The sequence below is a fragment of the Harpia harpyja genome, chromosome 18 (assembly GCF_026419915.1).
Source record: "Harpia harpyja isolate bHarHar1 chromosome 18, bHarHar1 primary haplotype, whole genome shotgun sequence".
Lineage (NCBI taxonomy): Eukaryota > Metazoa > Chordata > Aves > Accipitriformes > Accipitridae > Harpia > Harpia harpyja.
In genome coordinates, this window is record NC_068957.1 from 3,908,102 (window position 1) to 3,928,640 (window position 20,539).

At 41.1% G+C, this 20,539-nt stretch overlaps 1 protein-coding gene across 1 annotated transcript; it reads right to left on the minus strand.

Moving 5' to 3' along the window:
• Nucleotides 1-11,449: 11,449 nt before the first annotated feature.
• Nucleotides 11,450-19,156, minus strand: SERTM2 (serine rich and transmembrane domain containing 2). The gene is made up of 2 exons (XM_052814016.1): nucleotides 18,770-19,156; nucleotides 11,450-15,499 (listed from the first exon to the last, which is right to left on the minus strand). The coding sequence occupies exon 2, from the start codon at nucleotides 14,902-14,904 to the stop codon at nucleotides 14,626-14,628; it is 279 nt and encodes a 92-aa protein (XP_052669976.1). The 5' UTR covers nucleotides 14,905-15,499; nucleotides 18,770-19,156; the 3' UTR covers nucleotides 11,450-14,625.
• Nucleotides 19,157-20,539: the final 1,383 nt, after the last annotated feature.

A 20,539-nucleotide genomic window follows, 5' to 3' on the forward strand; every position in this document is an offset into this window, starting at 1 on the left:
CATAATCATGATTTCTAAGGCCTTATGCTTCTGAAGAGACCAAGAAAACAACTCACTGAACGTTAAGGCCCTGAAGACTAACACATAAATATAATATATAACTACATATCTTTTTATTACTCCTGTTTTGCTTTATATTTAAACAATGTCATGATTCTTTGAGACCTGACTTCTGGAAGCTCAGAGCTTACTCATTTATGAAAGTAAAGTGCTGCTGGTCTTTGCCCTGCCCATGAAGCAAGAGGTCACCTCTACACTGGGATATAGCACATGCTGTGTTTCAATCCTTGTTACAAGTAGTGTGGCTCAACTGATTTGTACCAGCTGTTGAACTGGACCTTTGCTGATGCTTGGTGCCTCTGCTAGGTTTCTGTCAAGGGTAAAATGCTTGCATTAAAGAACCAGAAAATGGGCTTCATATCAAATCAAATTTCTTAAAGCTGGTAATTTCCAGTAAGTGTTGGGGATATATCGGAGACTGTAAAGGAAATAATTTGAAGAATGGTTGCAAAACAGGCCAGTATGCAGACGTAGGAGGGAGTCTGAGGTCTGTCACAAGGAACGTTATCCTGGCTGTGAGGCTCAATATGGTGATGTCTCCTGGCAACTGGTCCCTTCAGCTCCCCAGAGAACCTCCGCCTGTGACAGCCCAGCACTACTCCTTGCTGTCTGTGGAAAACACACGCCACTATTCCTGCCTACTAGCCACCAGCAAACATGTCTACAGCAATCCACTGTGTGAATGCCCTGCCATTTCATATTCCTACATAATCCCTCTGACAACTAAATCTATTAAAAATTCATTTTCATCCAGGCAAATCAGACTCCTTGAAATCAATTGAGCTTTGTTCTCTGAAGGCAGCTTGTGCTGGTGCACATGTAATCAAATCCTGAGGTGCCTTGCATGCATTTTTACAAGCACTGAGATAGACTTCATGTTTCAATTATTCTTTTTGATGTGCGTTTTTGAAGGAAATTAGAATGTTATGCTCAAATAAACTAACAGGTTTAGATCTTTAGGAAGGAGCTCCAAGTGAGCAGAGTTCCTCCCTTTTCCCAGCCGGTCCCAACTATACAAGTACATATAAATATCTCTCTTTGCTATGCAGCATAAAAATAGGTAAGGAGGTGACCTATGAACCCAGTCTAAAATTCACCTCTGTCCATTTGCCTGTTGTTTTCCAACAGCTGGCTCTCAGCAGCAGTAGTTTATGTAGGCATTTTGAATTGCTCTTCAGAAGTCTTCAGGGACACCTAAGTCAATCCACTGATTAAGTAAATGGATTTTGGAAGTATGTAGACTAGCTGAATATACTGTACGATTAATGAAAAGCTACTCTAATTCTGCCTGAAAAGGAAACAGAAGAGCACGGTGTTGGGCAAACGTGATCAGTGGCGTTCATACCAGTAGATGGCTGCCCGCATACACTGCATTGATGGAATCAAAAGGCATCAAGCATGCAGGCTCCTTTTTGCTCGGTCTTTTCAGCATAATATTAGCATCTTTACATTGGCAATGCCTGTTTTTTCTTCTCAAGCTGGCTCTCGAAACCAAAGTGAAAAAGTGAAAGCATATGAGATTCACTTCCCAGCCGATCAACAGAGATAGCCAACATGGATTTGCACAAGGCCTGAAAGATCTAATGATGTTTCATGCACCAAGCCTGCCTGTTTCCAGCAAGTCTTGTTCAGAGGAACTGTACCCTCTGCATCATTCCTGAGCCTTTGCAACAGCAGTGGGGGTGCTAATAGCAGGGACAGAGTCGTGATTCATTTATCTCTCCTTTTTGCTTGTACTAATAAGGTGATAGTCAGCTTATTTACAGGCACTCTAGTTTCCATTAGACATTAGGGATCAAAGTAGCTACTAGATACTTGCCAAAACCACTGAGCTCAACTTGAAGATTCTTTAACAGCTCTGTCTGGGCCACCATTTTTTTTGTTTGCATGTTTATATAGCAGTGACTCATACTGAGAAGAATCAATACCAGAAATATCTTTGTTTGCACACATTTCCTGTTTATGGCCTTCTTTTTACCACCAGAAATGCTAGAAATATTTTATGCAGAGGCAAACCAGAAGGTTAATATTATGTTGTGAATTTCACAAAGATGTGAAGATAAAAAAATTGTGGCTTTTATTTTTTAATGTCCTAAGGATGTATGCAGAGAGACATGCAAGAGAGATATATAGTGATGTTTACAACTGGAAAACTGTTTTGAGTGTGTGTGCCTGTGCACTTTACAAATATATACTCTGATTTAGGTATCAGCATATAATGGTGAATCTGCTCTCAGGATTTCTTGCATCATCATTCCAGGATAACATTCAGCTGTTTAAAATAAATAATCTTGCTAGAATTCACTCAGAAATATTGGACTAGATTCATCCCAGGTGTAATTTAACTGACTTAGGTCTAAAACAGAGCTCAGTGTTACATTTGGGAGAGTCATTACTGCTGCATGCACTAATGTCAAAACAAGACTGTTTTACATTATCTTGTCCCTAGAGAAAACTTTGCTGAACTCACGATAGTCCTGTTTGCTTCACCCTGTAGCATATTTATGCATGGCCACCTGTACTTCCATCTACAGTAACACTGCCTTTCCCTTTCCCTGATGAAACTAAGAGATGTTCATATACTAAATGTGACTGTTCCTTTACATAAGGCTTCATGTACCAATGTTTCCTGTTAGTGTCACACTACAAAGCACTGTTCTTGTCACCGTGCTGTATTAAAATGGTGATTCATGGTTAAATCAGTCCAATGAAGAGCGTTGGTTTTGGTTTGTCTGATTTTTAAGTGTATCAGAGATGGGGCTGGCAGCTGAGGGTAGGCTGAGGTCTTTAATCAATCCAAAAGTGAGGTGAAACGTACTTGGCAGATATACAGACAGGTCAGCTTTCCTTTGTCTTGCTTGGGAGGTGGAACTATGAAGGCTGAGAAAATTCTTCATGCTTCACAGCATGGTCCATTTCTAATCCTTCTAGTAATGTCTCTGAGCTTTCAGTGGAGATATGGGCAGTTGGCCATCAGAAATTGGACTGAGGACACTTGCAGGCTGCTGGGCAACCATTGTATAGAATAATATCAGGTTGCTATCAGACAGTGTTGTACTTGACCCAATGCCTTTGCCATGAAGCACATAATCTTCCTTTTCTGTCCCTTATCAAAGGGATATAATTGCCTGGCAGCACCCACAGTTGATACGATGACACTTCTGGCATAACTAGCAAAATAAGTTAATTTTTCTGAATGTAATGAGCTTTGATATTGAAGAAATGATTCATGTCTAAGATCAAAAAGAAACATCTTCTGAAGCAAACAGTGTTCCATTTCCCTCCAGGGCCTTAGATTTCTGTCATGATAGGCAAAAACATTCCCTTTGGTTTCTCTGAACCTGGAATTTTATTTTTTATTTTGTGAGGCAGTGACTTGGTGAGGATTCAAGTGAAATCTTAATCGATTCTGAGACTGGTATTACAGAAGGTACTGCTGGGATATATTGCAGGTCCCTTACCATTTTCTGTTTATGAACAACGTACCCCAAGGTGCTAATTAGCTAGAAGAATTGCATATACACAGAGTACTGTTTTGTTCCTCCATAAAAATACATTTGTGGTTGAGGTGAATTTAACTGCTTGCCTTAATTGTGAGCATCCTGGATTTCTGAAATCAGCAAGCTAATAGCAAAAATTTGTGAGACTGGTATTTTTCATCTAAAAACTAATTACAAATATTTGATTAATTCTTAACACCCATCCTCATTAATGATTTGTTAGATGCAATAAACCCATTGAAATATTTTTATTTATTTTCCACAAAGTCTGGCCACATATTGCTTGTACTCCATACAATCTGTCTTTGGTGGTTTGTACCTCTGTTCTATGATTGTAATCAGCTATCTTCTTGGCCTATGTTCTGCGTAGGCTGGAAGAAATTCTTTTGCGCATTTTACTTTGACATAGAGATACGATTTGTGCCATGCCAAGTGTTTCTTTTCTGACTTGAGTTCAAGGATGCCTGAACAAGGAACATGAGGCAAAGCATGCCTGGCTGTAATCTATTGCTTCTGAGAGTAGGCAATGCAAATGCCACTGATCTTAAATTTTCTTTGGGGCATTTTATTTTTCTCAGAGGAAGAAGGTTCACGTCAGACTTCTTAGATGGATAAAGTCTTGAGGATACTTGTGGGTACTAAATAATAATGATACATCAGTTTTAAATTGAACACTATGCTTTAGAAGTGGCTGCAGTAGGAGGAATCAGCATGATCTCCATGGGTTTATGTAACAAAAATGAACACCAATTACAGTGCATTTTTTCCACTGGGACTTAGCCCATCATTTTGTCTAATTATGGTATGAATCCCACAATGGAGAAAACCCTTCTTCTGTAAAGAACTAATTCCCTCTAGAAATGCTAAAAATCTTAAAGAACTCTAATTATAATACATTTCTCAATAGATAAAGAGAGCCAGAGAAAGCCTGCGTCAGCCACTTACCACAGAAAAAAAACCCAGAAAAAGATGAAGGACTACCCTGCGACACAAAGAGGGAATGTGAAGTAGGTTGTATAAGCTCCTCTCATCCTTCATCTAGGCTTTTACTAAATATAATGACTGATCTATGCCTAAAAGCCTTACTATCAATTGAGAGTTGATAGATTTATTGACATATACTCAAGGAATAATGTTGGACTAGAGAAACTTGGGAAGAAAATGGCTGAAAACAAGTTCTACAATACTCCTAAGAAGTTCTGAGACACTCCAAACTAGCATGGGTACCCAGACTACTCAGGTATGCAGTTAGCTTTATGTTTTGTAGTTTCTGTCACCAGGCATGTTATACCATGAAATGGGTTGCCTGTGATCAAAAAGGGAGAACCCTCTGATTTCCTCACTCCCAATCCTGTTCTTCAGACCAGGTTCCAACATCAATTTGATTGGGTTTCTGCAAACCTGAGATAGTTCATGTCCTGGTTAAACCGTGACAGTTCATTAAGCTGCAAAGCTCTACTGAGGGTTGTTCAAGACTGCTGAATGGTAAAAAAGCCAGCAGAGGGAAGAGCCTGCAAGGCTTTTTCAGCACTACAGAGCATGGTTGTAGATGAGAATGACAAAGAATAGGCTACAGTCACTTGGGGATGAGATAACCACACATACGCATAACTAGGCATTAGTTTATTTTGCCTGATTATGAGTTTTAAACCTGCAGTATTAAATAAAGAGGCGGTATTTAATATTGAAATTGCCTAAAACATGCCTTCCCCAGCTGTCTGGTGAAATTGAGTCCAAACTCTTATTTTCATTCAATGGAATGGTCTCACATACTTTATAACACTGAATGAAAGATCTTTCAGACTCACTTACAAGAAAGAATAAACAGCCTTCCCAAGAGGAGGACTGCATGTTGCATTTATTTACAGATTGATCTACAAAAAAACCCAAAACCAAATGATGATTACTGCTGAGAGATGATAGCTTGGGAAGTGAAAACCTGGTATAGCTGGATCTGATCACCCGAGAGACAGACAACAGCTCTCACTGCTTCCCGGCCATGGAGACGTTTGTTTGTTGTGTTTGTCTTTCCTTGAAGGAAACAATTGAGAGAATTTATACACCCACAAAGACAAAATCTCCAGAAAACAGACAAAACCTGGCAACTCACAGGTCTTCCTGCCTCAATAATGCTGAAGTCAAACTATGTGATAACAGTCCAGGGGAAGCTGGTTGGCTTCTCCTCATTTTACCTTTAAATTACATTCAAAGAGAATGGAAATTTAAGAATGTGAAGATTTTATTTAGATAATTTCTTGCTATCAGTTTCCTGTGTTCTTTTTTAAGTGGTTGACACAGTGATATGGAACGGTAAATGGAAGGAGAAGCACATGGAACATGCACAGAGACAAACTGGGTACAGCTCAGCTGCATTTGGTGTACCTGACCTCAATGCAAGGAACTGCTTGTTGAAAGAGACTTTTTCAAAGCAGGTTTTACTTATAAAAAATAGTCTCATAGTCTGTCTGCATTCCAAAGTCTTTGGCTGGCAGTGCAGCATTGACTCTTTCATTTGGTTTGGCTATTGCTGGTTTCTCAGAGTCCATTTCCTGCTGTGAGAGAGGTAACATTACTCTAAAGTAAGAAATAAGAAATTACTATCCTCTGCAATCACACTATCCATTCCCATCTGATCTGAGTCTGTTTCATCCCTGTAGAGGAGACATACAAAAGTTTGTGCAGTTAATTGTGGTGAATGACATGTCAAGTGTTGTTAAAATCCAAGCACTGGACCAAAAGATCAGCTCTACCAGTAAGAGAGCAATTGATTCTGCCAATGTCTTTGCCTCTGAGACTGACACTTACAGCACCATCTAATTTCTTTGAGGAGGTAATGGTTCTGTGAGTAATGCTAGTATAGCATAAGCTTCTCATGATTAAATGGGTTACTGACATTGTCATTGCACGTGGCAGTTCTAGCACATAGACAACACCTTTCTTTCAATCTAAGTTCCTTAGAAGCAACAACATCATATTTTAATGCCATTTTGCCATCATAAGCTATTGTGATTTTAGCTTGACATGAAGCTCAAGTGCTGTATGGTACCTGCTGCTGATGGAGTTGGTAATCCCTTCTGACCATTGCTGTATTCCATATGAGTTTAGTCCCCTACTTCATTGACCTCTTTGACCAGCCTGTTAGAAAGGAAGCACATTAGAGCTTGTCATCCAGTAGCCCGAATTCTAACTTAGTGAGCCTTTTCTTGGAACTGTTCAATTTATGGTGAGCTGTTATTTGTTAGTATAGAAAACAAAACTTTAATAATCACTTCTTGTTAAGGTGTTGAGTTTTGAGCTTTATTAATTGAATTGGTTCCTGCTTCATTTCCTCTCTCCCATAAGATATTTACTGTTGGGGGCAAGTATCCACCCGTTTTGAAGTTCAAAACTAAGCATGCACTGAGAAAGCTCTGATGTGGTCCTCCTATAGGTCCTGCTTTTCTTTACCTTTTTGTCTGATGTGCAACTGGTCTCCAGATTTGTCTTTTTACTTTATATGAACATCCCTAGCACTCTGCTGTGATTCATTCCAGTGATTCACTGTGTGGCTCTTCTGCCTGTTCTTAGATTCAGAGCTGGATCATGAGTAGAACATACTCATCGTAGCAGAAAGCTACAGTCACACATCTACCCCCAAAAGACCTTCCTTTGCCTTGCCTGCCTGTTGTATGGATCACTGTTCTCTGTGTCATGGATACTTGTGTGCCTGCATAAACTGGACACTCTGACCTAAAGTTTTAATTATAAGTATCTTACTCTGTCCCCTGTTCTTGAGGTGTGAGTAATTCCTGTGATCTCAGGTTTCCTCAGCAGGAGAAAAAAAGAGGCAATGATGCTGAACTAATCAGTATTCATAAAATGTAAAGGCATTTTTGAGCCTTTAAGTGGCAGGAGTGATACTGAATTTAAAGGTGTTGTCTACAAGCATTATGTCTGAACTGTGACTTGCTCATGGATACGGAAGGCAGCTTTTCAGAGAAGGGCCTTCAAGACGGCATCTGGTCCATCCCACTACCTCAAAGCACGATAAACTCTTCCTAATCTCTGTTATTGCTGTTGTCCAGCGTGAGCACTGAAGACACTGAATTTCCACTAAAGCAGTATCCTTTTGGAGGTGTTTTAAGAATTCTAAGCCGTGCAAAATTCATTGGAAAAACAGAAATAGAGCAAAATCTTACCCAGGCTAAATATATACTCAGTCTGTCAGCATATCTTTCCCAAATTGCTTTGCAGCAAATTATTATTCAGCCTCCTGCCAGCTAAGCTGGTGCTGAGCAGTCTGACTGTGGAGGTAAGCAGGACAGTGGGCCAGTGGTGTGTCTGGTAGTGAACTGATGGATAGTTATAAGCAAAAGTCAAACAAAGGAAAAGCAGCCTCAGCATTCTGATCCCAGTGGTTTCTTTCTTCCCGAGTAGCTTGCAGAGGTGCAAATGGAGAATGTAGCCACGCTGTAGTTATCTGTCAGCTGTCCCTTTCAGTGTTGGTTACGCTCTATACCAATAAACAGCTTTGAAATTCAGCACAACATCAGCCAAAACCAAGTGCATTCAGAATGCTCCTCTCTTTCTCTGTTTTGTTGGATGCATTCAACAACAGCAAGTCACATTTCTTCCCCACTAGGTGCCAACATGAACTAAATGCAAACCAGTGTGGGGTTATCACCTGGGCTCCACATCCTGACAGAGTCAGTGCCAAAAGGGCTGTTCAGAGCTTTTCCAAGCTGTGGAAGCATGAAAAATTTGTGAACAGCAAACCCACATCAGTTTGATTCTGTTGTGACAAGCTGTAAGATTTGCCAGTGAGTGTATTGCAACAACCTCACACTGGCCCAGATGTGAGCTTCCTGGGGCATTTTGTGCTCATCATGCCACAACTATTTGGACAGGTTTCTAGTAACCTAAAGATTATGGAGTAATGTTATAAAAAGTGCTACACATTAACTGCTGTGAACATGAATTAGTTTGAATTAGGATTGCTAAAGCATAAGGAGTAAAGGGGAAATCTTCCCTGTAAATTTTGCTTCAGCAGGTAGCATCCAGGTTTGCGTCTTTCAAGCTAATAATACAGGCTTACATAGCCTTAAAAAATCCACCCTCAGCTGCTCTGTGCACCACAGCACTGGAAACACCCATTTCTGAGTTCTGGGCCAAAGACAGGATTCTGATATGGAAGATGTTTAAGGGGCATGGGAAGAATAGTAGGAAGGTGCTGGAGGATGCCAAAGCCAGTGAAACACTCAAATCCAGCTTATGGGTTTGCGTTGTCCTGTGAAGAGTGCTCCAATTCAGCACCTGCTTGCCCACACAGTTCAACAGGTAGCCCAAGACCAGTTTGCTTCTGAATCTCCCCTGCATTGTAAGGAAGAGCTTGTCTGCCGAATGTTTGCTCACATGTGTGGGGTACATAGAAGTATCCCAGGTAGGTGCTACTTGTTCCTCCAGTGTTGCTGGTAGGTATGTGTTTTTTCATAAAACTACATGAATAAACATCAGCCAGTAGCTATTGTGGTGCAAGTGTTTCAGGACTTGAAGAGGAACTAGCTTCAGGATGACAGCCCAGATTAAATAAGATAAATTTCTTGCTTGCAGAAGAGAACAGATTTCAAGTATCAAAGAATGTTGCTGAGCTCTCATTTGACTTGCAGGTGCCTGTTGTTGTATCTTAATCGATTGCTATTAAATGGGACTGTAAGAGTAGGACTATGACAATGAAAACAGAATTAATGCAGAGAGAATCAGTTTAGGAAGTCTGTGGCTATTAGCTTGATCAAATTATACTTTGAAAATGGGTTAATAAATCTAGAGGAGTAGGAAGGGAGGGGAAGGTCTTCTGAATTATTCATTATTTGTTTCCCAGTTGACAAGTTTACATAGACATGAAATTCAGGTGGGAGTATAGGGAGTGGGTTATTTATTAATTACATATGAATTGGACAGACCTTTCCCTCTTGTATGCAGATCTGCTTTCACAACTCAGCATTGCCTACAGCTGGACAACTTCTTTTTGTTTTCAGCTGAAAGCTGAAAATCCTAGAGTACCTCTGAAAAATCCAATCCATCAAAATTCAAATTCAGTTTAGGATTATTTTTCACACATAACATCAACTGTCCTAGATGATACTTTAACCGTTCTCTCTTATGAAAGGACCGAGGAAGAAATTTTCATATACTGCATTCTAGAGAGCAAGTGTGCAAGGAACCAACTTAGCATTGTGATTTTTCAGGCTTTGTTGTGATAGCTATCTGTGCCCACAGAACGAGCATCAAGAATTGAAGACTGCTCTTATTCATGCTGGAATTTCACAACCTTCTGTAAAAGCCTGAGGATGGTGAAGATCTCAGAGGGCTTTATGGGATTAGGCTTTTGGTAGACAGAATGTATAACATGCAGTTCCTTTTTGTGAACAAATGTGAAATCTGTGTCAGGAACTGTAACTGGAAACAATATCTTCCCCAATGCGCAAGGATGTAGTCTTAAATCTTCTCCTTTAACTTTAGCATTTGTTTATAGAATTATGTATTTGGATGCTTTTACTTAACATTCTGTGTAGTCTTTTTTAAGCCCACTGCACCTATCAAGCAGACATCACCATCTCTAGGTTTATTTTTCTATCAAAATGGCAACAACTAAATTGACAGATCATGTACCAATAAAATACTGTTTGGGATTTTTCCCCTTTTCAGATATATCTGCATCTGAATTTTTAGTCATGCATGTCATTGTAAGACTGCAGATTTTTTGCAGGGCACATGAATAAACAAGACTTTGAACAAACTTTCTGTCCATACCAGAATTAAGCTGAAGTATAGACACACCACAAAGATCTATCTTCTTTGAAAAAAAATACAATCATTCCACAATTTCGCCTAACTTGCTACTTAATCTGTAGCAAATAGCTGGCTTGTAGCATTTACTTCAGCAGAGCCTAAGTAGCAGGAGGAATTGTCTGCATCTTTCCTGATCTGCTAACCTGCTTTAAAGTTATAGCTGTCTATCTGCACTAGGATGTTACTTCCGAAGTAGTTACCACATTAGTGACTAGGGTAAGGACCTATTTCTTTTCCTAGTGAAGACAAGGCATACAAGCAAATTTTCATTAATGCTGACAGTTAAATGGATGTGTGACTTCACATAATTTTGGGGTTTCAAACATTTTTTATTTCTTTTTCAAGTAAAATCAAAAAGGGTCCTTTGGGGAGCTCAAGGTTGATCCTCTGCTCAGTTATGCTGTTTGCAAAATTATGTTCTTCTCTGCAGCCCTGTGAGGATATGAAAATATATTTTTATGTTTATATATTCTGACACAGAGAAGCAACATTTTCTACATATCAACCCTTTCCGCTCAGTACTTAAGGGTTTGTTAATGCAGAAGATTCGTGGACATGGATGGAAATCACGTGGATGAGATTACTCAAGCATAAATCCTGTAGAATATATATGGTTTGGGGATTTACACCATACTCAGGTCCTGAGGCCTCCTGGACTAAATACCCTTGGAGATTTGGTAGCGATGGTGGTTTTCTGATGACTGTAGGCTTACTCTGACCTCACAGTTCCACCCACAAGGAACAGCAATGCATAGTTGTTTTGCTGCTCCTTCAGAACAACAGGTGGCTGTCTTCCCCCGCAGGTAGGGAATGGAGGAGGTGATGAATTTACTAAATAGCCATATTTGTTTCCAATGTCTAAGATGGGAGTAAAGATGGGAGCAAACTCTCCTGGTTCAAGTAATACTTACAGAGGCTGGTAGGGGGTCTTCTTACACAGATGCCCCCTGAGGCCAACAATAAATTTGAAATGAGTGGCACCACTTGAGCCTATTTCTGCATGTAGGCTGGTCTCTCAGATCTACACATGGGAATAGTACAGAGCAGTCAATAAGTCACCATTGCTAGTAGTATGTCTCTTTATTTTTGTAAAAAACCCCCAATTTTCTGTAGCAGATGGACACGTGGGAAGGAAACAGACTGCTGGAGGGGAAGGGTATGGATGTGACACCTGCAGTTCTCCAAGATTCAGCAAATCCATGCAAAAGTTCCAATAACTACTCCTCATAGCCAAAGAATGCCAAAGTCCACCAAAGCCCACTCAGCAAACACAGGTCAACACATCCTAACAGTCTCTTTTCTCAGAGACATCAGGTCTTGGACATTATAAATGAGAATGAAAAGGGGGGAAAGGCATTCTTCTATTTCTCATTGGGAAAGGCTTTAAAATTTGCTGGCACCGTACAGACAAATGAGGCACTCTAAGTGTATCTGGGACCGTAGATGTATCAAGTAGGACAGATACTTGTGTGACATGACGCTTTAGAAAGGAAAACTTGTCATTTTTGTGTTAGAAGATAGGGCTGTCTTCCTTAGCAGTATTATACAGAAATACACAGTCTGCCCAAAGATATAATACGATATAACATAATGATATATAAAGTGATTGCTCTTTTATTTACAGTATATTTACTGAATTAAGTTTTAAAGGGTTGTGAGACTCTTCTGAATTAACATTCTTTAGTATGAAGGAAAGAAATGCAGTCTTGACACTTACTTCTGGGGGGCTTTTCAGCTGAGATCAGAGCAATCAGAATTTGGGTCCCAACCCAGATTCTGATACTGTCATTTTCCATTAGTAGGCCTGATATTTTATGTCAATATTTGAATCTGTCCTGCAGCTTCTTGGAAATAAGGCTTTTCCACAGATAGTTGTGCTGGAAGGCTAATGTGGTTTAGTTGCTGATTTAGTATGTTAGAACATTTATGGTCTAAGTAAATTGTAGCTTTCAAATGGCACATCAAGAAAATTGAGAGGCTGTACAGGGCAAGCCAGGTGTTGAGCCTGGGCTAGTCTGTCTCATGATGACTGAGTGAATGACACATACCAAGCCAACTTGATCTGCATAGATTTTTGTTAAATTTAAATGTCACTGACTAACTCAGTAGCCATCTCTCTTAGTTGGATTAAAGTCCAAATCATAACACAGAATTTGGGCTCTTGTGCAGTACTGAGAGTAGCACTCCTTGAGGAGCCAATCTTTAGATGGGCTGTGAAGCCACTATCCTGCATGGTGATACCTGTGTGTTGTCCCCATAGCAGAAAGCTTGAGGGCAGCCTGCCTCCTGCCGCCTTTTCCAGGTAAACACAGCCAAGCATGGCATGGGGAAATATTACTGAGAGTGTATTGTTTGCTGTATTCTCTTACACAGTCACCATGCTATTTCACAGATTAAACCTGCTTATGTGGGTGTTAATGGAGTATAAAAGGTGCTATTCAATATAGGGAAGCAATTTTTAAATAGTTTTGCACTAAACACATCAGTGAGAAAAACACTAGTCCTGTGTGTGGACCAACTGTATTCAGTATGGACATTACTTGTCATTCTGCTCTCTCCACACACATAATCCGCTGTAAAAGCCATATTTCTAGTCCAAACAGCTCACCCATATGCAGACCTTTAAAGGTAAGTGAAAAACCTGTTGTACACAAAGCATTTGACAAACAGTTTCTTGTTACTATCACAAGTCTATGGAGTCAATGTCTTCTCTAATTTTAGCACTGTTTTTGTGGGGGGAGTTTATACTTTCCAAGCCCTTGGAGAGAGTAGAATTGGCAAGTAAGTGTACATAAATGTGGAAAGCACCAGGGGATTTTATCGCTAAGCTAGAATTAGACTGTAGCAAAGAAGATAAACTGGGTAAAATTCATGCCCTTTAGAGATGTAGCTAAGCAATCTTGCTCAAGGTTTTTCTGTAAGAGGCAGTGGCTCTCCCAGAAGGGATATGCCATATTTGATTCTATCTTTCCTGTCCACAGAAGCAAAGTCTATCTCTGCACATCATTCATAGGTAAGAGGATTGGGTCATATTGTTGTTTCCTAAATTTAAATAAACATTTTTTTCCTCGCTGTTCCAAATGATCCACCAGGCTATTTTAATCCAGTCCTATCTTTTAGTGCTCAGTGACTTTACTTTCCATCTGCATGTTCCCTACTAGGCTATGTCCAAAGCTGTTCACACTATTCATTATTGCAGTGCCAGGCCCTGGCATTTCTTCAACTTTCTTTGGAGAAAAACAAATGAAAAAGCTTTGGAAGAACTGGTCTGTCTTTTGAGAAAGAAAACCCAACACGGATATGAGAGGAAATGTTATTATGAATTTGAGCCTGTTAGGAGAACAATGTCCATTTGACTCACAAACTTTACACTGCATTTTAATTACTGAGTGATATGGGGAAGGCTGAAATGCATGAACATATTTGTATTCAGCTCAGTTAATGTAATGGAGAACAAAGGAAGAGAGGTAGAGTGTCTTTTAACATTTCTTCTCTCCTGTTGCTCATTTCCTGCTGATGCTTTCTTTTTATTTTAAAGTTTTCTTAAATTTTATCTTTATTTTCTTTTGTCTTTTAAAAGTTCTGTCTCTTTCTGATATCTGGAATGCAACTATTCACTGTATGGTTTTTAACATCAGAAACCAATAGTTCCAGCAGGTGATAAAACATTTGTATACTTCTGAAACTCCATTGTGTAAACCTGCTGTTCAAGTGGAAAAAAAGCAGTTTAAGCTTTTCCTCCTTGAATGGGAGAAATGCCTGAGAATTTCCAAACCACTGATAATTTCTGTATGTGCCCCGTGGGCTCTTCCTGCTTATGCCACTTAGTTTTGTTGATTCAACTCTTTCCACAAGCAAGGAATTTAAGGGCAGAGAGATAGGTCAGCAAATACAGGCTCCAGGACACATTCTGGTATGCGTCTCTTTGGGTTTTTGGCTGTCATTATTGTGGCTTTTACCATTTTCTGCAAGGGCCTTTAGAGCCATATGAGTCTTTCCTGACAGCAGTAGGTTTCTGTAATGTAAATTTTATTGAGGGTGTTGCACACATGTTGCCTGTAGTGTCAACAGCCACTGGGTCCCAGCCAGAGTTGTGTGCCGCTCTCCAGATGCTCTGGGCTGCTGTTGATGGTTGTGCAATAAGTTGTAGGGCTCAATAGGCAGGCATTCTTTCCACCACCATTTTGCTGAACAAAACATATTTCACAAGCACAGAGCCCTCTTTGCTTTGGGGTCTCTAAGTGGTAGGAATCCTGCTGTGCATTTCCACATCTGTGAACTGTTGGACGTTCTCAGTGCTTTCTGGAGACGTGGTGATTGGGGAAATAACATGCTTCAGGCGCAAAAGCATGGAGAAAAGCAGTATGAGAAGGATAGCCAGAAGTGTTAGGAACAATCCCACGTACACGTAGAGGCTGGAATATTTATCTGCTGTTGTGTCTACTTCTGTAGCCAGAGTTGGAAAGTGGATGCGGCCAGTCAGGTTTCCGTGGAATTTGAAATAAATCTCAGTCATTGCTCTTTGTCAGCTTTGGTCCATTTTCCCTATTTACCTTCAAATTTCCTGTCTTCCCTCACCAGACTCACAAAGGTCAAGAGAGGAAACTTAGTACAGATGGCACGATGGTTTCAGCAAGAAATGCTCCATCCTCTTGGTCTCAAGGCTGCTGGTTCACACAGTTAAGCAGACTGCATGAGACAGGCCTTTGCAAATCATTTTGCAAGTTGCTATTAGAATGACAACAAGCATCAGACTTGTGTTTTACACTGCCATCTGGCTTTTATTTTGTCCTGAAAATTCTTTGGTCCTTCTTTTGGTAGGTCACCTCCTTTGGTAGGGGAAAAGCTTTGGTCCTTCTCTCAAACTGAGCTGCAAAGGATTGCACAGCTTTGGTCTTTGCACGTGTTTTCCAAACAAACCGAGTCAGCTTCCTGCCAGCTTCTCCCACAGCAGGTGGTTTATCCGCGTATGAGGTGGGGAAGGTTGTTTTCTGCTTTGCCAGACTGCTGGGGGATCTCTCGTCTCCTCTCCTAATCCAGGGCTATTGATACTTGCTTAAAGAGTATGGAGTTTTGAGTTTCTCATTAGGAACAGTCAAAAAGTCAGCTTTCTAAAAGGAAAAAAAAGAGAGAGAGAGAAAAATGAAACCAGGTACTAAAATAGCCTAGCCTATATGTGGTATCTTTAGAACAAATAGATAAGAAAACCCTTGTCATGCTCCTGTGAGACACCTTGAAATCAGGAGAAGCACCGAGTATTTAACTTTAGAGAAAGACCGTGCCAATCTGATTGTTAAGGTCTCCTCTGGTAACACTCACTACTTATTTATGGGTAAGAGAAGACCCCATGGTCTGTAGAATTAGATGTCACAGAGGAAGAGAAGATATGAATCCAGCCAGTGTCTTCCACCATGTGTCTCTCACTTACTGTTTATCAGGACCCTCTGTTTCTGAGGCAGGATGCACCTGGCAGGCATCCAGAGCCCTACCTGTCCCACTGGGACAACTCTGCCACAGGATATGACACTTCACTCACCTCCTGGGAGCAGAACTTACTAGAAATGGGGGGAGTCTTAATGTTTTAGCATTTTCAATTCTTCCAGCTGGAAACAGAAAACATAAATGCTGAAATTTCACTGTAAGTGGTACATCCAAAAGCAGCATGTTCTGCTTTGGTAAGACCAGAATTTTGCTTTTAGCTGAAGCAAAAATAATAGCACTGAAACAAAGTGATGCAGTAATTTATAATGTTCACTACATATACACCTACATGAGATGTAGATAGAGTAATATTAATATAGTAATATACTGTAGTAGTCAGATTGAAATGAAACATTAGGTCAAAATGATGAAAGCTCTGATGCTTTTAGATAAAGATTTCACCTAAAAGACGTAGTGCTGCAAAACATTTTTACTTTCATGGGCCTTCAGTTTGTAAAATATAGCTGGTTTATTGACAATGTTTGGTTGCGTTCTCCCCATATACCAATGGGAACACCTTGCTGTTCTTCAGAGAGAGGTGGTTGAAATCTGGAGGCCTGAGTTATCAAGGAGCTGATATTCAGGCTTTCATTACAAGCAAGACAGACCTACTTTGGCTCACGTGATGGGGAAACATCTGATGTGCTGAGTTTTTGCAGAAGGGACGCTGGGGATTGTCTACACTTTACCTCCCAGCTCCTGCAATACCTTCTTCAGTGTCAAAGCGTTTGAGATAACAGCGATCCAGTTTAGGGAATATTGGGTCAGAGCCTGCTTAGTAATAGGCTGGCTAAGCTGGGCCAAATTGCTGACTGAAAAAATTGGCTGGGGATTTGACTTCTGCAGTCCCTGCGTGGGTAGTGGATTCTGTGCTGTGCTTTGTGTAGGAGGGTGTGGGCAAGCATGGTAGAAATGGGCTGCTCAGTATTTTTCCAGGGGCTGACCCAACCCCTTGGAGCCAGTTCTGCTGGCAGCAGGTTTGGTGCTGATGCAGAAGCACGGGACATAAAAGTGAAGGTTGTGTTGCAGCCAGGCACTTTTGCTCTCAATTATAGGGCAGTAACTGTTGATTTTCACACTTTGAACCTATAAATGGAAATGCTTCCCCCATGAAGAATATTCTTATGTTACACAGCAGGTGGGAAATAGAGGGTGTGAAGGTTACTGGCCATATTAAACATCTGTTTTTTCAATATGATTTCTCTGTTGATAATGAAATGCAATCAGTCTGGAATCTGACACCTGTGTGAGTTAAAGTACAGAGCAATGTCTTTGCCAATCTCATCCGCTACCTTACTGAGAGCAAAAGCCAGAGCTAGTTTCTCTTCTGAAGGAGCAGAGAGCCTAATGGCTTTACATACTTCATAAAATTAGACTGCAGAATGCTAAGGACATTAGTCTGAAGTTCAATAATTAACTACAAACCAAGATGTTGAATTAACAAAGCTCAGCTGGGCATTTATTGATAAAAGGAGCAGATTAATAGTAAAAAGTATTAGCTATGGGGACTTGGCACAGCTTGCTTTTTTTTTTTAGTCTCAACTATAGAATTGTCAGGAGCAATCAACTATTCAGGCTATTGAAAGCTGTGAAATTAACTACATCTTTTCCAGAAATGAGCCAGAATTCAGTAGCTCTAGGCAACCCCAAAGATTTTTGCTTTTTAATCTACCAATTATCTCACTGAGCACATCTTTTTGGATATTAGTAGATTTAGCTTTGCACACTCCCCTTTAAGGAATAGAAGCTTGAAGACTGTAGAGACCAAGGTCATGTGAAAATAAGTGGTACGCAAAGATTCTGAAAAAACTGTGTATAAAGCAGGTCAGCACTATAACTTTGTATGACTCAGATTACAGAAGGCAAAACCTCACTCATTACCCTCAGAAGCCCTCAAGTCCATGGACAGAGATACTACGTAGAAGTTTGTTATAGAGCAGAGCAGCTTTAACTATAGCCCACATTCCCTGTGATCTAAGTTGTTGATCAAGGCTTAGTAATTCTTCTCTGGCTGGTCAATACTCCCATTTCTGAGAGGTGCCAAGCACCATTAGTGTTCACTGATGCTCAGTGGGTACAGATTGATTCCAAGCAGACACTTTTTTTTTATCAGTTTGTGGTTGTTATTAAGTAAGGATTAAAAAAAAAGCCAAACCAACATATTTCATTTAATAAAAATCAGTAATGAAAACAGAAGCCTCATACAAAACAACAGAAAGGTTTCTTCTCAGCTGCAGCTATCAGGGTTTGGGGAACTTCAGTTTGCGGAGGTTTTATGAAGCCTGCATGGCCCTACTCTACACCTTTGTAGGTCACAGAGGAGCAGAGAGAAAAAAAGATTTTCCCCAAAACAGCGCAGACAGACTGTACAAATTGATCTTACAACTGCAGTAAATGTCTTGTCTTGCCTACTCACTTCCTTTTACTCCCATACTTGGTTTAAGTGCCACTTGCCAGCAAGGCATCTCTGAAAGTGCAAGCAACTTTTCTGAGTTCTCTTTTGCTTTTCCACCCGATACTCTACTACAAAGAGGTAAGTGGGGCAAAACAGAACAATTACTTGTGTAGCTTCTCCAAGGCTGTTAATTTAAACTGCACTGAACTGGCTGGCAAGCTCAGAAAGGTTTGGTTTTGAACACAGACAGTACCAGGTATATTCTGTCTAGGTGACCTCTAGAGAACAAAATCAACATTGAAGAAATGCAAACAAAGCATTAAAGTATCAATTCCGTCCATGGCTTGCATTTTTTCCAGGGAGGATCTGAGGGAGAGGAAAGGGAGGATGACTCTTCTTTCAGTGGTGGACGGTATTTTTTGTTCTCATGGTGAAGTGCAAGATAGTATGTCAGTGTCTCAGCTGTGGTAGTGCATATGAAGAGAATGGAATAAAGCATAGTTACCTTTCAGAGCAGGCAGGGGTTGTTGGGACTAGGCACTAGAGCAGCTGGTTCAGACCATGAGCTTGCTGGTGATTTATCTAGGAACATCTCCTCCCAGGTAGTGAGATTTGTGCAGAAAAGATGTGCTGTCTTATTGCTGGAGTCAGGATATTGTCTTTTCAGCAACAGACATGCCAAGTGCACTTTTTCTTCTCCTCTGCTCTTGAATTCACATGGTTCGCTGGCAGGGATGGCTCTTACTGCCGGTCCTGAGATGTCAACTGACAGCCTAACTGAACAGCATCACTGCTGATGCCCTTCCTTCGCAGGCAATAGAAGAAGGGGGCAAGGAGCCTTCTCTTCATGAGCTTCACTGCTTGGATGGAAACAGCCAGTCCCCTCCCTCAGCGGCGGTTCGAGCGGAGAGGATCAGTAGTGCTCCTCGCTGCTGCGTCTAGGCAGCAGGCAAGGAGGGAAGGGAGGGAGGCTGTGAGCTCAGCTCGCAGCAAAGTTTGTGCAAGGTTTGTCTTAACCCTTTCGTGCTTGCAAGTGGTAAACAAGACTGAGCAGCCTGCTAATTGTGGAGTAAGACGTGAGCCGGGAGGACAGGTTATCGGTTTCTGTCTCTAATTTTCAGGAAGGTGCAAAGGTTTTTTGGTTTGTGCCTCTTGGGAAGGGTTACCTGGTGAGGGTTCCCAGCTGGGTTGCTGTCTGGAGCCATGGACAAGTGTCACTTTTCAGCAGAGACCCTCAGGATAGTCCCCAAGCATTGCTCTTTGGCATTGGAGCTTTTGATTATTTTTGTCCCTGTGCTTACTGTTCGGTGGTTTGGGAAGGGCTGTGTGGCTCGTTTAGTTTACAGGTCCTCTCTCCCCTGAGTAGTTTGAAACTCTGCATGAATAAGCATAACCCCAACTTTGCAGTGTTGTGGGCAAAAATGATTTTCACCAATTTATGAATGTGTGAAGCACAGATCTACCTACAAGGTGCCACAGAAATGAGGCAGGAGGAGCCAGGGTTGGGGTGAGAACCCAGACAATCCCTATCCCTCTGATTACCACACCTTTTGACTTGCATTTCTTAGCTCCCCTTGGCTGACAAAGTAAGGATGTTTTGTGATCCTGTTCCAGTTATGACACAAATTAGGGTAAACCGTATCAATGAATCACTATAATTTTAGTTGTGTGCATGTTTCAGAAGGGTGATGGGGAACAAGATTTCCTTTGCTTTACACAGGGTGGCTCAGTCTTTTGGGGACAGATATCAGTCAGCAAGCCCCAAGGTTTCACCAGCATTGGAGCACAGCTGGAGGTGACCAGCACATAGACAGAGTAGCCGCAGTTTGCAGCTCTGAGCACTGACCTGTGTACAGCTGCATGCAGCTGTATTTCACATGTTCGTGTCCTTTGTGCCCCAGCTGGTGGGTTGGCTGGAGGTACCTCATGGGGTGAACCTGACCCACAGGCCCACACTGACCACTTCGCTTGTGGTAGTTCCCAGTGCCTACAGGTTGTCTTTCATGGCCTGTGTTTGGGGCACTGGGACCAAGGTTCCCCTCTGAAAAGTGGGTCCCACACAGGGGTTTGGGAAAGCCGAGTTCATTCTCTCTGCAGCTTTCTGTGTGACAAAACAGAGACATTTAATCTCAAAACTGTCTCCTCAGAATGGAACTGTCTCCTCTCCTCTCTGGTCCCCCATGGCCGCAGCCTGAGCAGAGGGGCCAAAGGGTAATGAAACCCAGAGCTGCACGATTCTTTCATCCTCCTGGCATGGAGGGCTGTATTATAAATT

Bases quoted from the DNA above. Each gene is read 5' to 3' on its own strand.
- SERTM2 (XM_052814016.1), bottom strand. From the start codon at position 14,904: ATGACTGAGATTTATTTCAAATTCCACGGAAACCTGACTGGCCGCATC.